The 24,123-nt window shown below is 48.7% G+C and overlaps 4 protein-coding genes across 12 annotated transcripts in view; 1 reads left to right on the top strand and 3 right to left on the bottom strand.

Annotated features, from left to right (window-relative positions):
- The window catches only part of INSR (insulin receptor), a 64,006-nt gene extending 62,512 nt beyond the window's left edge, over nucleotides 1-1,494 (bottom strand). The window contains exon 1 of the mRNA XM_071452257.1: nucleotides 1,131-1,494. Within this exon, the coding sequence (XP_071308358.1) occupies nucleotides 1,131-1,215 (85 nt within the window). The 5' untranslated portion in view covers nucleotides 1,216-1,494. The remainder of the gene's footprint in view (nucleotides 1-1,130) is intronic.
- A 6,359-nt stretch (nucleotides 1,495-7,853) lies between these two features.
- On the bottom strand, nucleotides 7,854-13,578 carry USE1 (unconventional SNARE in the ER 1). Of its 2 annotated transcripts, XR_011683181.1 has the most exons (9): nucleotides 13,418-13,578; nucleotides 13,230-13,279; nucleotides 12,610-12,688; nucleotides 11,351-11,503; nucleotides 11,165-11,183; nucleotides 10,419-10,449; nucleotides 10,019-10,181; nucleotides 9,120-9,813; nucleotides 7,854-7,997 (listed from the first exon to the last, which is right to left on the bottom strand). XR_011683181.1 is itself a non-coding variant. In XM_071452172.1 (8 exons), the coding sequence occupies exons 1-8, from the start codon at nucleotides 13,553-13,555 to the stop codon at nucleotides 9,631-9,633; spliced, it is 816 nt and encodes a 271-aa protein (XP_071308273.1). In that variant the 5' UTR covers nucleotides 13,556-13,578; the 3' UTR covers nucleotides 7,854-9,630. The 2 variants fall into 2 exon arrangements, 1 of the variants encoding a protein (XP_071308273.1); XM_071452172.1 differs by having other exon boundaries at nucleotides 7,854-9,813.
- Nucleotides 13,579-14,031: 453 nt separating this feature from the next.
- Nucleotides 14,032-24,123, bottom strand: part of MYO9B (myosin IXB) — a 53,024-nt gene continuing 42,932 nt past the window's right edge. For 3 of the 8 annotated variants that reach the window (XM_071452163.1, XM_071452165.1, XM_071452166.1), the window contains 14 exons: nucleotides 23,744-23,842; nucleotides 23,078-23,254; nucleotides 22,558-22,599; nucleotides 21,629-21,740; nucleotides 21,472-21,542; nucleotides 19,799-19,997; nucleotides 19,083-19,211; nucleotides 18,406-18,511; nucleotides 17,607-17,738; nucleotides 16,538-16,661; nucleotides 16,071-16,118; nucleotides 15,461-15,597; nucleotides 15,077-15,204; nucleotides 14,032-14,928 (listed from right to left, as the gene is read on the bottom strand). In XM_071452163.1, coding sequence (XP_071308264.1) covers nucleotides 14,492-14,928; nucleotides 15,077-15,204; nucleotides 15,461-15,597; nucleotides 16,071-16,118; nucleotides 16,538-16,661; nucleotides 17,607-17,738; nucleotides 18,406-18,511; nucleotides 19,083-19,211; nucleotides 19,799-19,997; nucleotides 21,472-21,542; nucleotides 21,629-21,740; nucleotides 22,558-22,599; nucleotides 23,078-23,254; nucleotides 23,744-23,842 — 1,941 coding nt within the window. In that variant the 3' untranslated portion in view covers nucleotides 14,032-14,491. Of the gene's footprint in view, nucleotides 14,929-15,061; nucleotides 15,205-15,460; nucleotides 15,598-16,070; nucleotides 16,119-16,537; nucleotides 16,662-16,989; nucleotides 17,188-17,606; nucleotides 17,739-18,405; nucleotides 18,512-19,082; nucleotides 19,212-19,798; nucleotides 19,998-21,471; nucleotides 21,543-21,628; nucleotides 21,741-22,557; nucleotides 22,600-23,077; nucleotides 23,255-23,743; nucleotides 23,843-24,123 lie in introns of those variants that run through there. The other 5 variants (XM_071452167.1, XM_071452171.1, XM_071452169.1 and 2 more) reach the window with 4 other exon arrangements.
- On the top strand, nucleotides 20,014-20,764 carry LOC139602312 (cadherin-related family member 5-like; the record flags this gene model as incomplete). The annotated part of the gene is given in 2 exon segments (XM_071452052.1): nucleotides 20,014-20,210; nucleotides 20,669-20,764. Coding segments are annotated over 2 exon segments (267 nt in total), but the record flags the coding sequence as incomplete, so codon positions are not given.

Raw genomic sequence — 24,123 nt, 5'->3', positions numbered from 1 at the left:
CTTTAAATAAGTATTTTCCTTTTGTCAAAAAAATTTGTAAGGATCACCTAAAATTAAAGAACCTCTCATTAAAAGGATTTCCTGAGCAAGTTTATTTAACGTAGCCCATCAAAACAGCTCGTAAGGCTTAACCTCGAGCCAGCCGTGGGTTTAACAAGCTTGTGACCTCCAACACAACATCTTTATTCCCCTGTCTTGTATTTTACAAGCCCCTGTGTACACACAGAGCCTCCCCCCGGAGCTCTCCCATCTTAATACCTGTGGATTTGGCACACTACCTAAAAGTGGTCAAAGACAAAACCTCCGCGTCTGGCCACACTAAACCCTCCTGAAACCGGAGCCGGTTCTGAGGCAGCCGAGGAGCGGCGGGGGCACAGGGCTGGGGAGGGCAGCGGGGAAGGGATCAGAGAAGGGACCCGAGAAGGGACCGGGGAAGAGACTGGGGAAGGGACAGAGGAGGGCAGCCAGGAAGGGACACGGGAAAGGAACCAGGGAAAGGGACACAGCACAGGACCTGAGAAAGGGGCACGGGAAAGAATCGGGGAAGGGACACGGGACAGGACCTGGGAAAGGGGCACGGGAAAGAATCGGGGAAGGGACACGGGACAGGACCTGGGAAAGGGGCACGGGAAAGAATCGGGGAAGGGGTCGGGGATTCGTTCAGGGGAGGGGACGCAGGGAAGGGCCCGGAGAGGGGACCAAGGAAGAGACCCTGTCAGGGCCTGGGAGGGGACTGGGTAGGGGACGCGGGGAGGAATCGGGGAAGGGACGGGGCAAGTGCCCATGGAAGGAGCCGGGGAGCGGCACCGGAGCGGGGCCCGTGCCCTTCCCCGCGCCTGCCCCGGGCGCGGCCCCCGCTGACCCCGGCCCAGCGCCCGCCCGCGCGGGGCCCCGCGGGCCGGGACGCGCCGGGGCAGCCGCTGCCCTCCCCGCGGCCGTGCCCGCTCCAATCTCGGCCGCCGCCGGGCCCTCCCCGGGCCGGGGGTGAAGGTGACCCGGGAGCGCTCCGGGCCGCGGCCGCGCTGCCCGCGGGCCCCGCGCAGGTACAAAGGGCACGGCGAGGCCGGGCCCTCCCCGCCGCCGCCGCCGCCGCCGCCGCCCCCAACCCTCCCGGCCGGGCCCCGACTCACTCTCGCCGCGGCCGCGGCCGCACCAGGCTCCCAGCACCACGGCCACGGCCAGCGCCGCCGCCGCCGCCGCCGCTCTCGGTCCCATCCCGCGCCGCTGCCGCGGCCGCCGCCGCCCGGCGCGAATCAGAGCCCGCGGGGCGGGCGCGGGGGCCGGGCCCGGCCGAGCATCGCCGGTGGAGCCCCCGCGGAGCCCCTTTATAGCGCCGGGCCCCTCCCTGCCCGCGGTGTCGGCCCCGGCCCGGCGGCCCCTTCCAGCGCAGGCCGGGCTGGCGGCGGCGCCCCGGCCAGTAAACAAGGGGCTGCCCCCGTCAGCTGCGAGCCGAGCGGGGCGGCCGCAAGAGGCGGCGCGGAGCGCGGGCACGGGACGGGACGGGCCGGGGGAGGAGCAGCGGCAGCGGCCGCGGCGGCTTCCAGCCACCCTTCATCAGCCACCCATCAGCCATCCGTCCGTCCAACCAGCCATCTGTCCGTTTATCCTTCTATCCGCCCACCCACCCATCCAGGCCGGCTGGGAGCCCTGCTGGCGCTGCCCGAGGAGCCGCTGTGGCCTCGGTAGCGTTCAATGAGTGAAACGCAGGAGTTGAGGAGCCTGACCTCGCTGTGGGTTCAAATTGAATGAGAGTAGGGTTAGATTAGACATTAGGGAAAAGATTTGTACTGGCAGGGTGGGCAGGCCCTGGCACAGGGTGCCCAGAGCAGCTGGGGCTGCCCCTGCATCCCTGGCAGTGCCCAAGGCCAGGCTGGACAGGGCTGGGAGCAGCCTGGGACCGTGGAAGGTGTCCCTGCCATGGCAGGGGGTAGAATGAGATGGGCCCCAAGGTCCCTTCCAACCCAAACCATTCTGGGATTCTCTGTCCCCAGTGCTGAGAGCCCAGGCTGAGAGCAGGGCTGCTGCCCTGGCTGTGCCCGTGTCCCTTCTCCTCCTCCTCGAAAGGATGAATTGCCGCAGAGCTGGACAGAGCTTGGGATGAGGATACCATCTACCACTGCCACTGCCTTCAGTATCACAGAACCCAAAGAGCCATTGCAGATTTCTGGTTCTTTTTCCAGTGGGATTCACCATTTGGTGCCTTTTTTAATCATCTCTGCGCTGCACTCGCACTAAGCCATGACAGTACGTTTCCTGGCAACTTCCAGTAATTTTATCTGGCTCTTGCTTTCAGCCATTTCTGCGAGACAAATTAGTTTTAAACTGCTGGAAAAAAAAGCCTTTTTTAATTCAAAAATGCTTGGCAAATAGATATTTTTTAACATTTTTATCCCACCATCTTTAGCTTACAACAGATCTCTCACTTCTGCCTGACATGAAGAGCCCCTGGGCAGGCCAGTGGTGACCAGCAGGTCACTGTGCCTCAGTCCCTTTGTCTGGACACTGAATTGCACTATGAGTTTACCCTATTTAAAATACTTTGCATTGCTTTTCCAGGTAAAGAATCCCTGCAGTTGTGCCAGGGACACGACAGAGTGTGAATGAGGGGAGGGCTGGTCAGGGGAATCGTGGCTCTGCTGCTGTGGTTCAGCCCCTGACGTTGTTTGAGGTTTCCCTGTTGGACAGGGTAAGGCTGGCGGCCTGATTCGACCACAGTAAGCAGGATTAGCTGGGATGGTACCTGTGCCACAATAACTACATCTTGGCATTTGCAGACTATTTAAATGCTGAGATGAAAGGCTCTGCTTAAGTGGGGATGCTTTCTCTGTCATCAGCACAGCAGATGTGTGTCTGCACAGCACAGGAGCTGTTGATTCAGCCCATTGATGCATCAGAGCCACACTCATGGGACAGCATTTCCCCCATTTCTGTCCTTTTTTCCCAAATCCATGCTGCTGCCTCGAGCTGGCAAGTGCAGAGAGACTCGGAACTCCACTCATTCTGGACTGCTTCAGGAAGTAAGGGCAGTTAAGGAATGGAAATAAACAACAAAAGTATGCATTCTGTGTTTGCAAATTAACCTGCTTTATGAGTGTAGACTTTGCATAAAACAGACAGAGCCAAACGTCACCTGGACAGCTCGGGCTGTGTGGAATTTATACTGGGACTGTAACAGCAACCTGCTCTTGCTTACTCACTTATGTTCTCATTGCCTTCCATGTAATAATGATATCAGCTTACACATTGGCACATGAGGATTAAAGGCTACAGATTTATTATCTTTCCTTAAAATACTATTTTTAGTTTCTAATTACTGATTAAGAACATCAGGGTGCAACCTTTCCAGCATCTTTCCCATACATTCACTGCTACATATTCATCATGCTACAGTGCACTTGGTTTGCAATCAGATAAACCAACAGGAGCAATGTGGGCGCTTAGAAACTAAGCCAACACCTGCTTACTCTTTTTTTTTTTTTCTAATAGCTGCAATGCAGGCTCTTCCTTTATTCCTGATTCAAGAAGCTACTAAAATCACCAGTTTGATATATTAAATATTGGCAACAGTCAAATTTCTTCCTCTTCACTACAGATGTTTTATGGTTTGGTTAAAATAACTTGGAAATAAGCAGGGATAAGTGCTATGAACTGTGACAATCACAGACCATGGGGGTTCAGATCTGAATCCTCCTGAGAAAATAAGTAGACTTGCAATAGAGTGCATCCATCTGTTTGACCCTACAAAGACTTATTTGTTTTGGTTTGATCCATTCCTTACTTAAATCATGGAATGGTTTGGGTTGGAAGGGGCTGTAAAGCCCATCCAGTGCCACCCCTGCCATGTCAGGGACACCTCCCACTGTCCCAGGCTGCTCCCAGCCCTGTCCAGCCTGGCCTTGGGCACTGCCAGGGATGCAGGGGCAGCCCCAGCTGCTCTGGGCACCCTGTGCCAGGGCCTGCCCACCCTGCCAGGGAACAATTCCTGATTGCCAAGATCCCATCCAGCCCTGCCCTCTGGCAGTGGGAGCCATTGCCTGGCTCCTGTCCCTCCATCCCTTGTCCAGAGTCTACTGCTCTGTCCTACAGATGCCTCCACATCAAACCAACCTAAGAGTGACAAGTTCCCACCAGATCCCTCCTGCAGATCAATGCTGCTCAGAGCTGAAGCCCTTGGAAGCCCATCCCTGGAGCAGGAGCCACGTTTGCACAAACAGGTGGGGACAATGACTTTGTAAAGCAGCTGGAATGTTGCAGCAGTGACATCCTTGGACTGTCACAAGTGTCTGTGGAGAGAGAACCCAGCTCAGCTCCCAACCACCAACACGTGGAGCTGCTCAGAGCTTCACACCTTAAGAACCAACATATCTCTTTTCTATATACTCTTTTCTATATACTCTTTTCTATATACTGGAACACGTGGGTGGGTTTTAGGCTGTGTGTCTTTAGCCATACAAATTAAAGCTCCTCATTAATTAACCAGCTTTGGAATAGTCAAGGAACACAAACTTTTGCCCAAAAGGAGCTTTGGAGCAGTTGACTCACCAAGAAGGTTCATTGGTACCAATTCTGTTCTAAGAACTAAACTGCTTGAAAACCAGTTCAGGAGCCAAAGCCACACAGCAGCCTGGGGGCTGAGCTGAGGTCCCAACTCCCACTTTCTGCCCCACCAGTTCACTGTGGCCTTCTCTTAACAACAAGTTGCAACTGCCTGGGTGAAGAGTTAAACCATGGCTGGGGTTGCTCTGTTTTTATTGATTTGCCAGGCCCTCTTTCCTGCTCACACATTTCTCACCAGGCAATTTGCACGTTCTGCAGCCTCCTGCCCTTTGAAGATGCAGCAGAGCTGCTGTTGAAGCCAACAACAGCCAAGTCTCTGCATCACTGGCAGGATGTTGCTGTGAAGGTTTACGGGATTGACTTCTCAGTGACTAAACCCAACGCTGAGAGCACAGGAGAGCTGACCTTGGAAAATTATCTCATCCTGTTTAGAGTCACACAAAACCCTCGGCCAAATCTTTTAATATAAAATATTTCACGTCATGGATTGACAGAGTTCCTTTCTTACCCTTCCTTCCGTCCACACCAAATCCGATAAGTGACTTCTGTCAGTGAGAAGGCTCAGAGGATGGAGATCCGGTCACTTTATGTGCTAAGGACAGAAGTTTCAGCTTTTTACTCTTGAAACAGGAAACACTGTCAGATCCTTCTGGAGAATTCTATTGTTACATGAGCAAATACAAATTTTGGCCAGGGTGAAAATGGCAGAGGGCATCTCTCTGCTACATGCAGGTCAAAGACCCTGGAGATGAAGGATGCAAATTCCAGCTCCTCATGGCCAGCTGCAGCACTGGCTCGTTTTAGCTTTTTTTTTGTCCAGTTTCTGGTTTTGTGCAGTTTGATTTTTGGGTGTCACAGAGGCAGATGCAAATATGCAACTTATTTTTAATTCCTTGTAAGAATCTTTTTGTTCTAATTCAGCATCAAAATTTTCAACTTGAAAAAACCAAAGTACTGTCAGCATTCCCAACCTGGGTCTGGCGAGCAGGGCTCAGATGTGGAACAGCCAGACAGATGTGGCCTTCAGCCTCCTGAGCCTCCTCATCCTCCATCCTTCCCTACAGCTTCTCAGGCTCACCTCAGGCAGCCCCAGGTGTGTTTTGCACAACCTGCTGCCAGGCTCCCTGCTCTCCATCAGCCACCACAGCCCAGCCACCAGCTACACCAGTTCTGATCCGCAGCTCACCCCAGCCCCTCCTTCCTTGGGTCGACACTAATGCCTGTTTTTTTCTCGACACTAATGCCTGTTTTTGTTGATCCAGAGTCTAATTTGGAGGGAGCACTGGTGGTCTGGGCAGCACCTCGGGTTCCCAAGCCCTGGCTCTGTGCTCTGCACTGCTCAGGGGTTGCGTTTCGGACGAGTCAGAACTCCCAGTTCCCGTTTGATAACCGGTTTGTTCTGTCGCTGGGAGACACGCCCTCCCTCTGTAAATGTTACAAATCAGGCGTATCTGATCCATTATTCACTAACTGCTGCTGCTTCCCAGTTCCAGCCCCTATTAGAGGGAGAGCTGATGCCAGAAATGTCACGGTGGCATCATGTGACAGGTGGTATTGATTTAGTGCCGTTGGCTTTAATGTCACTGCCGTTCAGTGGGACACACGGCGAGTGCACACGGATTCCCAGCAGTGGGGCAGGTCAGGACAGGAGCTCCCAGCCAGCCCCATGCCAGGCCCTGGGACTTGGGAATTACACTGGGGATTCTGCTGCAGACTGGGACATTTGAGTATCTGCTCCAAGCTGCTCTAGCACTGCCTTTACGGGTTTTGTGATTCACAGAATGGTTTGGGTTGGAAGGATCTTAAAGCCCATCCCATCCCACCCCTGCCATGGGCAGGGACACCTTCCACTGCCCCAGGCTGCTCCAAGCCCCATCCAGCCTGGCCTGGAACACTTCCAGCAATGGGGCAGCCACAGTTCCCTGTGCCAGGGCCTCACCACCCTCACAGGGAAGAATTTCTTTTGTAAAAGAAACTAAATTGTAACTATAAATTACAAGACTCAATTCTGAGGTTTCGTGGCAGGTTTACAGCAGACAATGAGAAGGGAGGTGACACTGGGTGTCACACAGGGAACAGAACCCTGCTCTGCCCATTCCCTCCTTTTCACTCTTCATGGGATATTCCCTTCTGGCAGAGTAGCTGCTCACAGCCTCTCAAGTCTGATGCACAAAGTGCAAAGAAAACCCAAGGGAGCACATGGCCAAAACCTGGCACTGCCCAGCCACAGGAGCCATGGCATCCAGCGTTCTGCTCCTGCCATTCCTGCACCAGCAGCCTGTGAAGGATCCCTCCAGCACATCCCATCTGTGCAGAGGACACTGCTGAACACTGAGCATTGTAACACACAGAGTCTCTGCCACCAAGGGTGTTTGCCAGAACAGCTTACACTGACCCAGAGCCACTGCTGCTGCCAGACTCTGAACCTCTGCATCCACTGGCCTGACGTGACCCAAGCCTCCAGAAGGGTTTTGGTTTAATTTTCCTTGCTCTCTCAAAGCAGGTAGGCTGCCAAGAAACCAAGCAAGGCCCAGCCCTGTGCCTGATAAACATCTGCCCATGTGGATTTCCCAAGCTTTTGGGAAAGTTAAGCAACTCTCACAGAAGGCAATTTCTATACATATTCTGTATGTATTATTCTGTGGAGAGCTGCACAGAGCCCTGTGCCACCAAATGGAGCTGAGGGCTGAGCAACAGAGCATCCACCACCCCCCACAGGTCAGTCAAAAATAAAAACTGTCATTCATCTGGGAAATGTCACAAAGCCCTGAGTCATTGTTTATTCTAAATAGCACCGGCTCCCATCTTCAAAGTGGTGTTGAATGACTGCAATTGCTAAATGAACTTCAGAAAAGCAAAGACAACAACCCAGCCTTTGTGTGCAGGGCAGTGGATCCCTTGGGTTGGGAGGAGAAGGGAACGTTTTTCCACCTGGGAGAGAAGCCCCAGGAAGCAGAGGCTCAGTGCTCAACGGCTGCTGGAGATAACAAAAAGTGTTACAGGGTTCACTCCTGGCCGTTCATTCAACACAACAAACACCCATGAACTGTCAATGGGCAAAAGTTAAGTGGTTTCTGAGCTCACTCCATGCAGGTTTCTTTGTAAATCAGTACCTGTGACTTGGAGGGGTGGATGTTTTCTTGGAGACAAGCTATCACTAGCAGCTCCCTTTCATGTCTTTCCAATCGAAAATTTCCTAATTTATAAGTGCCAAAAAGTTACAGGCAACCCATTTTGCTGATAGCAAAAGTCAGTTTTAAACTTGTCTGCAGTGATGCACCAAATTTTTTGTAAACTAGGAAAAAATAATTTATTTCAAGTAATAAAGAGGACAGTGTTATAGACAATGAAGCATTAATGTTGCATCCCAAAATCTCACAGACAAAAACCATTCCAGCATCACATTCAGCCTCCAAGAGAAGAGCTCGGCACTGAAATGCCTGCAGGGAAAGTAGTGAACAATCAGAATTGAAAAATAATTTGGTGACACAGCATTGACTAATGAAGCACAGTGAAATGTCAGACTTTACATACAGATGAAGGAAAACAACTGGGAAATGTAGAAATGTCCATAAACTGATTGCTACAACTATAAATTTCTCTAAATTCAAGGTAAGTAAAACAGGAGTATATTGCAGATATCTGAGTAACTGGAATTAAAAGCTGTACCTCATAATATAACTATTCATTTGATAATCCATAAGTGAGTGGCACACTACATTGCAAACATTGTGTTAAATGAACAGAAATATTTTGTGTAAAAAACGTTAACTGCCTTCATTACCATGGGGAATGGGAAATGTCACATTTCTGTACAGGAGAGAGCAGGGCTCTGACACAGAGCCTGGTGCTTTGGGGTGTGTTCAAAGCAAAGCTGGATGTTCCTAAGAATTACCCAGCTGTGACAAACAGCTCTTCCCCCTCATCCCCTGTCCTGGGGCTGTTGGGATCAGCAGCCAGGCCTGGAACACCCCATGGTTTGGTTCCAGACCAAAGCACAGCCAGGGTCACCTGCTGCCCCTCACCTCCTGCATGGGACACAGCTCAACACTGCCCAGAAGAATGCACAAGGTTTGCTTTCAGCTTATCACAAGCACCTCCACAGACTCTCAGGCTGTCACACAAACCCTGCTTTACTACAGTTTTTCTAGCAGCAGCGTTTTAAACATATGAGTTTCTTTTTTCTCTGTTTTATTTTAGTGAACTCTTAAGACAACAGGAAGAATTTGCTCAAAAAGAAAGGCTGAATATTTTTAAATTATTATTTCTGTCTTGAAGACACCACCTTCCTTTGCCCTCATCTTCCAGCACAAGCATGTTTGCACAGGTGAGGTCTGTGCCACCTGCAGCACTGTGTGTACAGCTGGAAGGTGGCAGGGTCACAGTGTTTCCTTCAGGCAATGGCATCAACACCACAATGAGAAGTGAGAACATTTGCACGCACAAAAGGGAGGCAAACACTGCACAGAAAGCAGCTCCAGTCCTGTAGTAATCTAAACTGGTGAAGATGGTGAAGTACAAAGTCCCATCTGGGCAAAAGGTGAGCCTGAGAAGAGTTTTACCTTTTGATACTCTGAATCTGAGCCAAGCAAGGACCTGAACAGCAGAATTCTCTTTCTACACCTGCAGCTGTGTATGTACAGAACTGAAATTAAATATCCTGTTGGCAGCAAGCTCCTAGGTCAATACAGAAAAGCTGTGAAGACAGGAAAGAATGTAAGGCTTCAACTGTTATTTAACTTTGTATTGACTAAACGCCTTTTAGGAGTCATAACATTTGTCACAAACACATTAAAAATGACTGCATTTATCCACTAAAGAACTTGTTAGCAGCTTAGTGCAAATTCTCATCCTTACCTCAGCTCTCCCTGCAGGAGGCAGCAAGAGTCACCAAGTAAACAAGAATGCAAGTGTGGAAAGGCTTCCTCAGGAAAGCCTTCCCCCACTGCCTGCACAGGGAGGAGATGCAAGGGAGGCCTTGCACAGCCTCTCTAAGGGCACTGACTGTGACAGTTCTCACACCAGCTGAGCTTTCCCACTGCACTGCAGGCAGATTTAAGTAAAATGAAATTTTCATTTCAGTTTGGGGAAAATCCTGATGAAGAGAATCATGCTGATGAATATAAAACAAACTACAATTAGCATTATCCACAGCAGCCAGTTGACAGATTTCTTGGCGTGCTGTTCCAGGCGGTCGGATTCGTCCTTGAGCTTCTCGAAGTTCTGGTCTGCCATCCTGAGGGAGTGTGACAGTGTCTGTGGAGCAAAGAGAGCAAACAGGGTCAGCCTCACAAGAGAGAGCAAAGAGGGGCAGCTTCCTCCAACAGAGAAAAGCTTCAGCTGCAGGCAGGTGTTACCCCCACTCTGATCCCACCTGGAATCAAGCTACAGGATTTCACACATCAGCACTTGAACCTTGTGGGTTGCAAAACCTGAGGGGCCACAGCTCAACATGCACTACCTGGTTGTCCTGTTTGATCACGTTCTGGGCAGCCAGAGTGTTGTTTTTGAGGCTGCGAGCCAAGCTGAGCATTTCCTCAGCCAGCTTCTCCTGCATGTCCTGGTGGTGCTGCAGCACAGCATCCAGCTCCACTGCCGACTGCTTCTCGTCTGATGGGAGGCCTCTGCAAGAGCACGAGGGAAAAAAGGGATTCACATTTCCTTGGGGGTTGATCTCACAAGTCTGCCCCAGGTTTTACATCTCTACAAGACAACAAAGCCCACTGAGTCAACTGAAGGCATTATATTTTGGTCTCTATAAGCAGACACTTCACCTAATTTAAAGCATATCAGGGATTTAAAGGTCATTGGGAAAACAGTTCCCAAAACACTGAGCACTGGAATGAGAAATTTTGACTTACTTTCGCCTCCTTATGTTCAACTCCTCAGAATCTGGAAAAATAAAAAAAGTGCTTAGCATGTTCTAAATTCCCATGCAATCACAGGCTGAAAAAACAAGTCTCCTGTAAGGGATTTTTAGATATCCAAATCCTACTCAGCCTCTACCCCAAGGAATATGGGTGTCAAATGCCTACCTGCTTTCTGCAGGGAAAAGAGGACACCCAACATCAAAAGAGGGGAAAAACCCCAGCTGAATCACATCCTTGAGGGCAGGGTTTCAGCCCGTGTATCTCAGTGTTCTTTCAGGACACGTTAGATTGGCCCAGCTCCAGCTGCTCTAACGGTAGCCATGGAAACCTCAAATTAATTCCTCCCAGTTCCCTACGTGAATAACATGGCTGTGTATTCCAGAGGAACTGAACAACACCTACTCAAAGCACCCAGGATCACATGGTTTGCTCAGAGCAGAAGGGAACAGGCACAAAATAAATTACCCCTGCTAATTCTGTAATTAGAATGTCCGTTTCTGCATGAATGCTACAAAAAGAGCTTCCTGCAAGTCCCTGCCACCATTGATAACAACACTTCTGCTTTCATCTGTCAGGGGTTTTGGTTTAGTTCATTTTTAAAATCTCTTGTCTTGAAAAGAAGTGAGGCACTAAATTAAAAAGTACACTTTGGGGAATCTTGAATACCTGACCTGCCTCTTCCCCTCTTTGTAAGACTCACTTGACTACAGTTAGAGGAACCAACAGACTGAACTTACCATCAGTAGCCAGGGGGTCCTGGGAGGAGAGAGAGAACCAAACCAGCAGATTACAAAGGGGCAGTGATAAAGGACAGGCCTGGCAGAGCGCCTGTGCCCAGGATTTAGAGATAAAGAGGCAGCCTGGGACACCCGTGAGGCAGCTGAACACAAGCAGGACGCTGTGTGCAGCAGCGCTGAACGCACCGCGCCGAGCAGCTCGCTCCTCATCTGGCCCGTGCAGCGCGCCTTGGTCTGCAGGTGCACGGTTCTGGTGGCCGGGGTTCTCTCCTTGGCTGTCGTCGGGGTGCGCCCCGGGGCCAGGAACTGGTTTGCCAGAGCTTTTTCTGTCGATGAAGACTGGGAGTGGGAAAAAGCAGGGAGCAGTCATGGATATGACACCGTGCAGTGTGAGGCAGCTGGGGTGGGACCCACACATAGGATGGGGGTGCAATCCCACAGCTGCTTCCCTGTTGTGGTGTGTTTTTGTACTTTGGAGTAAACTATATGGGGAAAATGCAGGGATACAAAACCAAAACTATTACAAAGTATTACAGATTGTACTCTCCTCCCTCTACCTGTGTAATCCCTTTCCTTTGCTGAGATCATCCCCAAATCCCCACCCTGGCTCTGTGTCAGTCACTCAGCATCCCATCCCCTCCATCTAGAACTTTCCTCCAGGACATTGAGTGATCAGCCAGAGGCCAGGGGTCAGCCCCCCAAGTGTTTCTCCATAGGCTGACCTAAATGTCCATTCCCCAGTATCCAAACCTTAATTTTTCTTATTGCTCAGTAAATGTCATCTACTTTATGTTCCCACCTCCCTTTCAATGTAACCTTGGCAGCTCTCCCGGGGCTCTCAGCAGGAGCCCCCTGAGCTGTGGGAGCTCCCAATTTGGATGAACCCCTGCTAAGAGTCGGCCCTTTTATCCTCTACCGATGTCTCTGGTGCCTCTCCTGCTGCAAAGGTGACCAGCCTGGCTGCCCTCAGTACCCTCAGGGCACAAGAGAGTGTCTGTCCCCTGCTGTTGGCCGAGCAGGGGGTGGCCAGGTTCCCGAGGGGCTCCCAGAGAGATGGAGACACTTCCCAACAGGGAATTCAGCCCGAACAGCAGCACTGGCTGCACCTCACTGACTAAACCCAGCTCGCTGGCATTTCACAGCTCTCCAGGTGAGCTGGGAGCAGCCCAGAGAGGTGTCAGGCCTGAGGGACAGCACCTGCCCTTGCATCTCACAGCAAAGGAGTGAGAAAGATGAACACTTTGCTTTTGAAGTTTCATACAATACCTCCTTTTAACAAAATATGAATCCAATCTATTTACTCAGGCTTTCACAAGGAGTGCCTAATAAGATTTTATCAACTGTTGTTTTGAGAGGTAAGGTAAAAGCAAGCATAGGAACCAGGCAATAGGTGAATATAAACACAGAATACTGGAATCTTTTCAAGCTGAACTAGTAGATCTTACCAATTTTTCAGCTTCTAGGAGTCCCTTTAGGAAGTCCACTTTGCGAGAGTATTCATTCAGCAGCTCAGGAGCTGGCTTGCTGTTGAATTGAAAGATAACAATATCAAAACCAAAAGTTATGAGCATTTTCTAGCGTTCTACTTTCCAAGTGAAATAATAAAAAAACCCCACATGGTTTTTCAAAGAAGCAGAAATAGCCTCAGGTCGGGAATACACTTGCAACCCTCTGTAAATCACCTTTTCCAAGGCAGGGAGGGCTCAAGGAATATGTATTTCCACAGAGAAAACACACTGCTGTGGTGTTTGTGGGCTATGGCTGACTTACAGGTAAGAGATTATTGAATGACAGGGTCATTGATGTTGGAGAAGACCTCCAAGATCACCAGATATGACCTTCGACTGAATCCCCCCATTTCCACTAAACCATATTGCAAAGTGCCACATCTGCTCTCTTTTTGAACACTTCCAGAGATGGTGACTCCATCACTTCTCTGGGCAGCTCTTTCCTGTGTTTTACCACTTTCACTGAAGGAATTTTTCCTGGTATCCAACGTAAACCTCCCCTGGCACACCCTGAAGCACAAACCCACAACAGGCACCCAGGGGCTCAGAGCGCTCACCTGGACTGCTTCTTCAGCTCCCGGAGCATGTCCTCCAGAGCAGCCACATACTGAGGGCAAAAACAAGATTTTAAACGACAGCATTAAGGAGAATTCCCCTGTCTTGCAAAGGCTGTGGGTTTAACGCCACAGCGCTCCCGTCTCGGTTCCTGAGGGGCCGAGGAGCGGGAGGGGCGCGGCGGCCTCACCTTCTCCAGCCGCCATTCCTCAGGGTCCCGCCGCTCCGCCGCCAGCGCCTCGCACCGGCTCAGGAGCCGCATCAAGTTCAGCTCCAGCCGCGTCGCCGCCATGGTGGCACCGGAACTCGCCTCAGCGCCGGGCGCCATCTTGGGGCGGGGCGCGGGGAGGGGCGGGAAGCGCCGGGCGGGCCGTGACCGCCCCGGTTTATTTAAAAAACCCAAAAACCTCCCCCATATCACCCCAAACCCAAGGCGTGCGTACGGGCACAGAGGCAGCTGTCGCTCGGGGCAGCGCTGGGGCCGAGCTGAGCTCTTCCCTCACTCCAACACGGTGCAGCGCCGTGAGGGGCCGGGGCATGGCCGTGGCCTCAAGGAGCTGCTGTGGGATGGCAGCTCGGCCTCGGCTGTGTCCCTGCATGGAGGTGAGGCGGCTCGCACAGCGCACCCAGCAATGGGAGCTCCCCTTTGCTCCATCAGCACCAAAATCCTCCCCACCACACACCACAGCCGCGTTAGTGCTTCCCTTTCCCCCGTTCTTTATCACTACTTCATAAAAACAGTAACCCGAGTAAAGGCTTCCTTCGGAATAACTTGCTTGTTAGACATCGATCGACTACCACATGTATTTTTTAAAAGTGCAATGTTTTAATAAACATTTTTATATATGTTGGTCTCAATTAAGGCTATTACCACATTACAATTCTGTAAACCATAGAGAAAATTGTCATAAAATCATACAAAACATTAAGGCAACACACATTGACCTAAATTGACTGTTGGTCCCATGAGAGTCCATTGTAAGGCAAATGGAAAAGGCACAGCAGCGGAATGGGGGGGCCTGGTTCCTGTACACTCAATCCATATATTTTACTCAACATGAGAGTTTACTTTCTTTGCAAGGTTTTAATTTAAAGTGGAGAATGTTTGCTTTAAACAACCTTGCTTAACCCTTACAGTACTGTACATTTCTGGGCTGCCTTCCCTCACAGCCACTTAAAAGGCCATGAACGAGCTCACAGCCTTCAAAGGGTTAAAGCCAAAGCTGTGGTCGACTTCAAGAAGAGTCCAGAGCACTGAAAAATTTCACTTCTCCACACAGGGAATGTGAGAGTAAGGGTCTGAGAACCTGCGCTTGAGTTTTGCTGTGGGTTCGTATTCATCCCCGAGTTCCTGAGCGTGGGCCAGTGCAGACCCTTGTGCAATGTACACCGAGTGGATGCTGTCCGTCCGCCTGGCTGGCTGCTCCCTCCGCTGCACCCTCTGACGCTCTTCCTTCGAGAAAGCCTCGTCCTGGGATTCTGTACATTTGAACATCCCGGGAGGAAGTTTTATGTTTGCTGTTGGCATCACTGGAGTTCGACGGGGCACTTTAATCTTGGACAGTGTTAAGGAGTATCTGCGTCTTGAAGCCAGGGGTGCAGAATAAGAATCTGAAGAGGTTTGCGGGAGAGAAGGCACTTTGCAAATGTCTTTGGCAGGCACGCTGGAGCTCTGAGCACAGCAGTGTAATCCAATAATTGCTTTAAAGAAAGAAGATACTTAGAGACTGATAGCAGGCCTAAAATGTAACTCAATACGAGCCACTGTGACCAGATAATGTTTGGTCACCTGGCTGTATGCAATGAAAGATGTAGAATAAAGAAAAGCACTTACTACCTTAATACTGACCTTCGGTATCCACCCGGCCTGGTTTGTCCTCCAGCAGGCTCTCTGTGCTCGCAGAGGTCTCTGAGTCCACGTTTTCCTCGTCAGAGCCTCGCTGGTCGAGCTCAGGTAAGCGGTAAGTGATGTCCTCCCTGCATCAAACACAGGCTGCAGCACCTCTGACACGAGCACCTTCACCCAGCTCATGTTCAGAGGTAAAGCATGTACTCATTAACTATTAATGCTCACTTCTTTTCTCTCAGCTAGTGCTTTGTATTTTCCTTTTCCCTCTTGTCAAGGCCTTACAGAACAGAGTTAGATCCTTTTGGACAGAAGGTATCCTGCTTTACTACCTGTGTTCCCTCCAAGTGCAAAGGGCATGGCCTGAGCAGGTAGAGGGGGACTTACTTTTCTTCTTTTATTGACTGTATGCGATCGATGAGAATCTCCTTCTCCCGGTTGGCTTCAGAAACATCCTCCTCTTCATGCACAGAGTCCAGCTCTGAGGTGCCACTGTCACTTCCTTTGACCTGAGAGCTTTTACTCTGCAGGACAGATTCACATTAACACTTGTCAGTCACAAGCAGCTACACCCAGCTGCAAGTTTCAGAGTGGAAGACAAATGAGTGAGTCAAAGGAGAGGCTGATGGAATTGATGAAGAGCTGTTAGTTATACCCACAAATGTTTCAAAAAGTAAGAAAATTTCCTATTCACCTGATATCCAGGATTTTGTTACCTTTTTTTGATCTGTGAGGCTCAGCTTAGTTTTAGTAGTCACTTAATGAGTAATATTATTACATCCAATGTAAGTTACACACAGTGTCTATAAAATATCAGGAGATGACAGAAGAGCCCAGCAGCCCTGCATGCAGTCTGGGGAGGAAGTTGCACCAGTACATGCAGTCCTGATTGTTGAAAAGAGTGTTTAAAACTGAGTTACAACCCGTGTAAGTATTTTAGTCATGCAAGAGTACCATAAGAAAAACCCATGCACTGGAGGCAGGCAGTTGTACATACCAGCTTCCCCTCGTAAGGGGAAGAGAACCCAAGTTTTATAGGCCAGAGCTAGGAGAAATGGAGACCAAATTCACTATATGCAGCCTCTGATCAGACACAGTTTGGTTTGTATTAATCAGTACAACAAAAACAAAGAGTATTTTCCCTCCTAGAATGCAGCATATTTTTGCACACCAGCCATCTCTGGAGTGAAGGCACTCTTTTGCCATATCAGACACTCAATCTTAGTTCCACTGACAGAATTACATAGGAATAGATTTTGACCAGTACAAAAGCAGATTCCCACCCCTGCACCCTTCATTTATCAGAACCTCAGTGCAGCTGTATATTTAGCTCCTACCTACAGCTTTGGGCAGTTGCTTTTTTTCCAGATGATTTCTGACTCGCTGAATGGATGGACAGAAGTAGCACTCCCTCCCCAAGAAACTGGTGCAAGTTTTATTTGGAAGTTTTATTTCAACACTCACCGTGTTCTGCCGAAGCAACGAGAGCCGTCGGAAAGCAAAGCTCTCTGCTGCTTCCAGCTGATTGATTTCTTCCATTTTTATCTTGTACTTCCTTATCTGCTCCTTTATGAGCATCTCTACACACCTGTGAGAAAGGCAAGGTGTTACTGAGCTGCCTCATACCCTGAAGGTTCTAAAACAGCCATGGTGGGGTGGGATGCTGCTCCTGGCTTGGGGGTGTTTGTCACACACGTGGCTGGAGTGAGACCACAGTGTCCCAGCCCATCCCTCACAGCAGCACTGCATGGTAACAGGGTGAAGAGTCCAACACAGCAGGCACAGCAGGACAGGTAATGGTGACAGGTAATGGCACATGTTCCTCCTGGGATCACCAGAGCCTCCCATGCTGGCTGTACACAGTGGTGAGCACACAGACATTACCACAGCTGCCAACAGCTCCTGCTGCTTCTACCTCTTGTCCCTGTGCTGGCACAGGCTGGCAGAGACACAACGGGCCTGCAACTGCCCTTCGCCACCTCTGTGGCCCCAGGGATCAGTAAGAAGTTACAAAAAGCTGTCAGTTTTCAAAGTCTGTTTCCATTGGAGGCAGAGGCAAGGCCAGCCATGCAGTGAGGATGGTGAGGGGCTCTCACAGCCAGAGTTACTGGAGGCTGAGGAGAACAGAGAGGGTCAAGGACAGAACCTTCTTCCATTCAAAGAACAATGCAGAAGAGATCATTGGGGGTTCTAAGTATGCAGGAGACAGTTTAATTCGATATAATATTTTTTATTATGCCTTGGATCTCAGCAAAATAGATAATTAGGGTACAAGCCCCCCAAAAATAGATTATCTTGATGTAAAACCTGACAGTAAAGAGTTATAGACCATCCTACTCTATGCACAGTAAAACAGGTGGAAGGTTTGAGAGGGGTGTATGAACTGGCAGCACTGGCAGAGATAGAATTCAACAACTCTTGAACCTCATCTTCTCAGCTTGATACGAATAAAGTTGTAACAAACACAGGTCAGTGGTGCTGACCTTCCATCCCATTCCAAAACACTGCTTCTCAGCAGACTGCCAAAACTTACATGGTTGTTTTTGAGACATCCTTCATGCTGGTCAAGGGGTCAGAGGTATCAGGACAGCGCAAGAGGCACGGAGCAAACACGATGGCCAAGGCGTTGGGGGACATGCGGTTCACATCTTCTATCAAAGACACTCTGGAATTCAACAGCCAGGAAAAGAGATTTTAACCTTGCTAGAATACAAACACCCTGAGCACACCTTGCCAGAGTTCCCAAATGACATAGGGAGGACTCTTGGACACTCAGTATCTACAGCAGCCCAAAGAAGCTTTACAATTGTTCCATACCTCCTAAGTGGACAACATTTCACGTATCAAAGGACCAGGGAGTCACCCAGGCTAAGCTAGTCTGGTAGCTTCTTAAAAGTATGTTGTGATTCAGCATCTTCTCTTCAAAAATCCCTTGTGCCCATGTTCAGAGGGCTGCTTGGAAAGTCCCCAGGTTCCTTGGGTAAGAGCAGCCCTTTCCCAGCAACATTTACCCCTGCTCCTGTCACTTGCCTATGCTCCTCCTCATTCACTACAAGCCCCTCTGTCTAAATCCTGGTGCTTGGATGATTCACCAAGGCTTTGAGATCTACCTTGTCCTCAAAGTTGTTCTTCCCTGGTTTGATCCAAATACACCAGGTGTAGAAGTAACCACACACCTGTTCATGAGCACAACTACCAGCTTGAATTCTTTCATTTCCAAACTAGCAGCACAATCCCCACACTGACACTGAAGGTGTTTAACAATTTAGAAAGACTCCAAGCAGCATTCAGAATCAAAGTTTCTCTACAAATGAAGAAATTAAACTCATTACTTGACGAGATGGAAGATGAGTCGTTCCAAGGTATTATGATTTGCTTGTGGGAGCTTCTCCAGGACACTGTAAATGGCACAGAGTTGCTCCTGTTTCTCTGGCAGTTCTGCACAAAGGGAGAAAACACAAGATATTAATTGCTGTGCTAGGCTAGTGGAAAGCTTAAAATTCCTAAATTCTGTTAAGTCTTACTGTCACTTCATTTAGCAACTGGTACAACTGACTGTTGAAGTACCCCTCGTGGCTCTACAGTTATCCTGCATTTTCAGGTGCTGCTGCTGTTAGCAATCATCACTAAGACCTCCAACACTATCTAGGGTGCCATAATCCCACTGAAGTTAAAAGAATCTAGGTGTTTAAAGTATCTGTATATCCAGATCTGGTTGAGAATAACAAGAAAAACCCTTCCTGAAAGAAAACTTATTGACATGCTTATTCAGTTTTTAGAAAAAGCAGCTGTAAGTGACACATTAAAAATAAAAAAAGAATCCTGAAGCACGATGAAGTAAGCTGGAGGAGAAATTCCCTGAGGAGTGTTTGATGTAAAATGTCTAAAATCATTGTTTTAAGTGCACTGGAAGGAGCTGTTTAGTCAGCATGAGCATCTTAAGAATTTCTTTTCCCAAGGACACAATGAGGTAAAGCAGAAATGCTTGAAGAATGGTTTTTAAACCTACCTACAGCTCTGAGGAAATCATTGTACTGTGCCGAGGTCATCAGTGGGTCTGGCAATTCCCTCAGCCACTGCTTAAGGATCCCTGTGATGGTGTGGATAGGGTAATTCTCCAGCTTCACTGAGTTTGGGTCTGAAAAGAAATGTTTTATTTAGAGCAGTTCATTCCTTTGATGCACACAATGAAACCCCAAAAAATAAGATTAGAAACATTCTAATCTCCTGTTCACAGAATGCAAATGACTGTCTTCTGCCTATTTTAAACTTCTGAATTGAGTTGATAAGTCTGATAACACAATTGCCAAGGTATTGGGGGACATGCAGTTCACATCTTCTATCAAAGCCACTCTGGAATTCAACACCCAGGAAAAGAGATTTTAACCTTGCAAGAACACAAACATCATGACCACACCTTGCCAGAGTTCCCAAATGAATGTAATGAGGCCTCTTGGACACTCAGTATGTACAGCAGTCCAAAGAAACTTTACAGTTATTTCATATCTACCAAGTGGACAATTCAGAAGTTAAATATAGGCAGAAGATAGTAATTTAAAGGTACTAAACAGCTTTTGGCAGCCAATAAAAACAATACAGCCTGAACAGTCAGCAAGAAGCTGTTTTAAATACTAAGAAGTGACAGATACTTTCAGATAGAAGGGAATTGCAGAGAAAACTGATATCATGCAATGACATGCAAAGAGTGGACAACACTGCCTGGACCTTCTTGCAGCATCTGCTTCAGCTCCTTCATGCGATTTGCTGATCCTGATTTCCTGTAGATGCCTTCAGTGTAGAGCCCGTGCATCTCCACGTACTCCAGCAGCTTCTCCAGGACCACGGGCACCGAGTTCCTCTCGCTGGTCAGGGCACTCACACACACCCCAAAGTGTCCCCGCAGGGGCTCCGTGTCCTGCTCGCCCTGGGGGTGACACAGCCATGAGCCCTCTGCCCCTGGGGGTGACACAGCTGTGAGCCCTCTGCCCCTGGGGGTGACACAGCCATGAGCCCTCTGCCCCTGGGGGTGACACAGCCATGAGCCCTCTGCCCCTGGGGGTGACACAGCCGTGAGCCCTCTGCCCCTGGGGGTGACACAGCCCCTGGGGGTGACAGCCATGAGCTCTCTGCCCCTGGGGTGACACAGCCGTGAGCCCTCTGCCCCTGGGGGTGACACAGCTGTGAGCCCACTGCCCCTGGGGGTGACACAGCCCCTGGGGGTGACAGCCATGAGCTCTCTGCCCCTGGGGTGACACAGCCGTGAGCCCTCTGCCCCTGGGGGTGACACAGCCCCTGAGGGTGACACAGCCGTGAGCCCTCTGCCCCTGGGGGTGACACAGCCATGAATCCTCTGCCCCTGGGGGTGACACAGCCGTGAGCCCTCTGCCCCTGGGGGTGACACAGCCCCTGGGGGTGACACAGCCGTGAGCCCTCTGCCCCTGGGGTGACACAGCCGTGAGCCCTCTGCCCCTGGGGTGACACAGCCGTGAGCCCTCTGCCCCTGGGGTGACACAGCCCCTGGGGTGACACAGCCGTGAGCCCTCTGCCCCTGGGGGTGACACAGCTGTGAGCCCTCTGCCCCTGGGGGTGACACAGCCATGAGCCCACTGCCCCTGGGGGTGACACAGCTGTGAGCCCTCTGCCCCTGGGGGTGACACAGCCGTGAGCCCTCTGCCCCTGGGGGCGACACAGCCGTGAGCCCTCTGCCCCTGGGGGCGACACAGCCCCTGGGGGTGACACAGCCATGAATCCTCTGCCCCTGGGGGTGACACAGCCGTGAGCCCTCTGCCCCTGGGGGTGACACAGCCGTGAGCCCTCTGCCCCTGGGGGTGACACAGCTGTGAGCCCTCTGCCCCTGGGGGTGACACAGCCGTGAGCCCACTGCCCTTGGGGTGACACAGCCTGAGCCCACTGCCCTTGGGGTGACACAGCTGTGAGCCCACTGCCCCTGGGGGTGACACAGCCCCTTGGGGTGACACAGCCGTGAGCCCACTGCCCCTGCCCCAGCCAGGCAGTGCCATGGCTTCCTGCCACAACCACCTCATGCTTCCAGAAACTACTAGAGCTGAGTGGTTTATTCTGATTTGGATCATAAGGCAGAGTTGCTGAGCTGCAGCAATAAAGAGCCTTTATGGTTCACACTGCAGGATTGCTTTATCAGCTTGGCCAATATTGCACACACACTCTGTGAGAAGGGTTCCTAAATTAGCTCAAGCCTCACCTCCTAAGAGAATGCTCTGTTTCTGCAGAGGGTCCCTCTCTGACTGAGGAGGGAACTGTTGAAGCAATTTTTATTCAGTGCCTGGGCATTCACTGTTCATTTACTGAGAAATAAAGGCAGCATTTTGCATGCACCACTTCTGGTACCACAAAACCCCATCCCAGATCCACGGCCTTACCTTTTTCCCACAAGAGGTACAGCTGCTCTGGATTTTGGACATGCACTTCCTGTGACAAGTCAGCTTGCAAACTAGAGAAAGGAGCAAACTGTTACAAGCATCTAAATCACCCTTTGTACCCTACATTACCCACTTTCTACATGGCCTGTTCACTCACCACTGCACAGACAGGCCTTCTCCATGGGCCAGATGTAGGAGGAGCAGTGCTCACACGACTGCCGGATGCTCACTTGGTAATTGGTGAACACGTGGCCATTGTGCTCTTCAATCTGTGAGAGACAACAAGGAACCAATGAACTCTTCTTGCCTCTTAAAAATTTATTATTATTATTATTATTATTATTATTATTATTATTATTATTATTATTATTATTATTATTATTATTATTATTATTCCTTATTATTATTATTCCTTATTATTATTATTATACCTTATTATTATTCCTTATTATTATTATTCCTTATTATTATTATTCCGTATTATTATTATTATTCCGTATTATTATTATTATTCCGTATTATTATTATTATTCCGTATTATTATTATTATTCCGTATTATTATTATTATTCCGTATTATTATTATTCCGTATTATTATTCCTTATTATTATTCCTTATTATTATACCTTATTATTTTTAATAACACCATCTACCCTATCTCACATTTCCACTTTTTATTTTACAATTATTTTGCCCTGAAACCAAATTTCACCCTATCTTAAGGAACTTAGGTTTGCTGGAATATTTCAGAATTGACTTGCTGCCTTAAAGTTCATCAGTAAAAGAGCTGTAGTTTTGTTATTAATATTTAGTAGTTGTTTGCTTTTAAACAGCCCATGCTTAAAAAAGCCTTTAGACTTTAAAGGAAGCTATGGACAAGCAAGAAAATACTTGAATACCACCTATCACTGCATGAGAAAGATCTCTGCTTTGTGAAAACTGGTTTTGTATTGTCACATCTTCATAAAAGAGGTAAGTGAATGAGCATGCAAAACAAACCAGACCATCAGTACAAAATCAAGCTCTCAAAGGGTGTTTGTGTTCTGTGAGTGCACCTGAGGATTATTGCAGAAAGAAAGCACTTACTGCACGATCCTGCTTCCGTTTCTTCTTCTGGGCTTTGGTTTGCTGCAATGGGAAACAAAACTGGCCTTAGTCTTTGAAATTCAGACATCCCATTCCTTTTTTTCCCTTTATGGAGTTTCCCAGACTTTACTTCACCTCCAGACATTCGAGACACTATCCTGCAGCTTCAGCTTGGTTTGAGGGTTGTCTGAGCTCACACTATCAACTTCCTAAAAACCAGCTGAGCTCACTGCCTGATGACAAAGCAACTCCATCTCTCAAACCTCCAGAGAACTCCTATGTTTTCACCAAAAAACTGTACACTTTCAGATTCTGAAAATATTAAGTTAAGAAATTAACAATTCCATAAAGGTGTATCAGCAATCAGAATTTGTTATACACATGATGTGTGTATTGCAAGTGTTTCCCAAATAATAAAAAATGCCATGGAAAAGGTTTTTGAGGTAACACAGGTGCCCTATGTTAACAGAGCAACAGTGTTTCACCATACCATAAACCAGCAGCAGAATAACTTTCATACCTTGGGCTGCTCAGGTTCCTCTTTCTTTGTATATCCTCTGATGAATTCATCCAGAAGGGATAGAAAGAGATTCAAAACCAGCTTGACTTCTTTCTCTTCCCTTTTTTTGGCCAGGTTTGTAACTAGGAGCTGGTAATTTTCCACCAGATCTTTATAGCCAACATGGATTTGTCCATTCTAAAGAAGGAAAAACACTTGTCAGACATTCCCTTTTAATACTGTTGAGACAGTTTCACATTTTCATGTACTTAAGCTCAGGGGTGAAAACTCACAGCCATGATCAAAGTCAAAGATAACAGCCCATGACAGAAACAAGTTAACACACTTCCCTCCTGCACTGTCCAACAGCACTTGGCTGACACAAGGCAGTGTCAGAAGAATATTGGAAAAGCTGTTGGCTCCTCTCCTCAGCATTAGGAGGCTGAAGACAGCAAAATCCATCCATTTCTAAAAATAAATTTATGGCTGAGTGAATGAGCAAAGGAAAACAAAGCAGGCTGCTTGAGATTACAGCAGAACTGCAAAATGAGTCTAACATTCAGCTCTGAATTCTGTGCTGAGAATTGCTGAACTGCTTTGTTGAAGAGCTGCAGGCCAAGCCTTTAACCTGCACACTCAATTCATTTATTGCCTGCCAACTTTCCTTTATTGAGACTTACTACTTACAGGAGCAGAGTACATGGTCTTGATGTTTCCTCTGAACTTCTCTGTGGCTTCAAAAAACAAACATTCAACACCAGACTTCTGGGAGCGTAAGTCATTGATCTAGGAAAAAATACATCTGCATCAGATTTTGTTAAAAAAAGAACATCTGAACAGAGTTAGGCTTCAGTGGCTGGGCTTAGTCATTTGTGACCATTCCAATTATTTAAAACAACATTTTTTTAATGCACTGTGCTGATGATACAAAACAGTAGAGTTGGCTGGTTGGTCTTTAGAGAACTCTCTATTTACAACTCTTGCTATTTTAATACAAGTTTTGCTGCCCACTCATTTGTAAACAAAGAACTGACATGAATGCCTTGTATTGTATTTAATGCAATATT

This window comes from Agelaius tricolor, unplaced genomic scaffold, assembly GCF_023055355.1.
Source record: "Agelaius tricolor isolate 1412-34295 unplaced genomic scaffold, bAgeTri1.0.p SCAF_33, whole genome shotgun sequence".
Classification (NCBI taxonomy): Eukaryota; Metazoa; Chordata; class Aves; order Passeriformes; family Icteridae; genus Agelaius; species Agelaius tricolor.
This window is presented reverse-complemented; position numbering and strand designations above follow the sequence as displayed.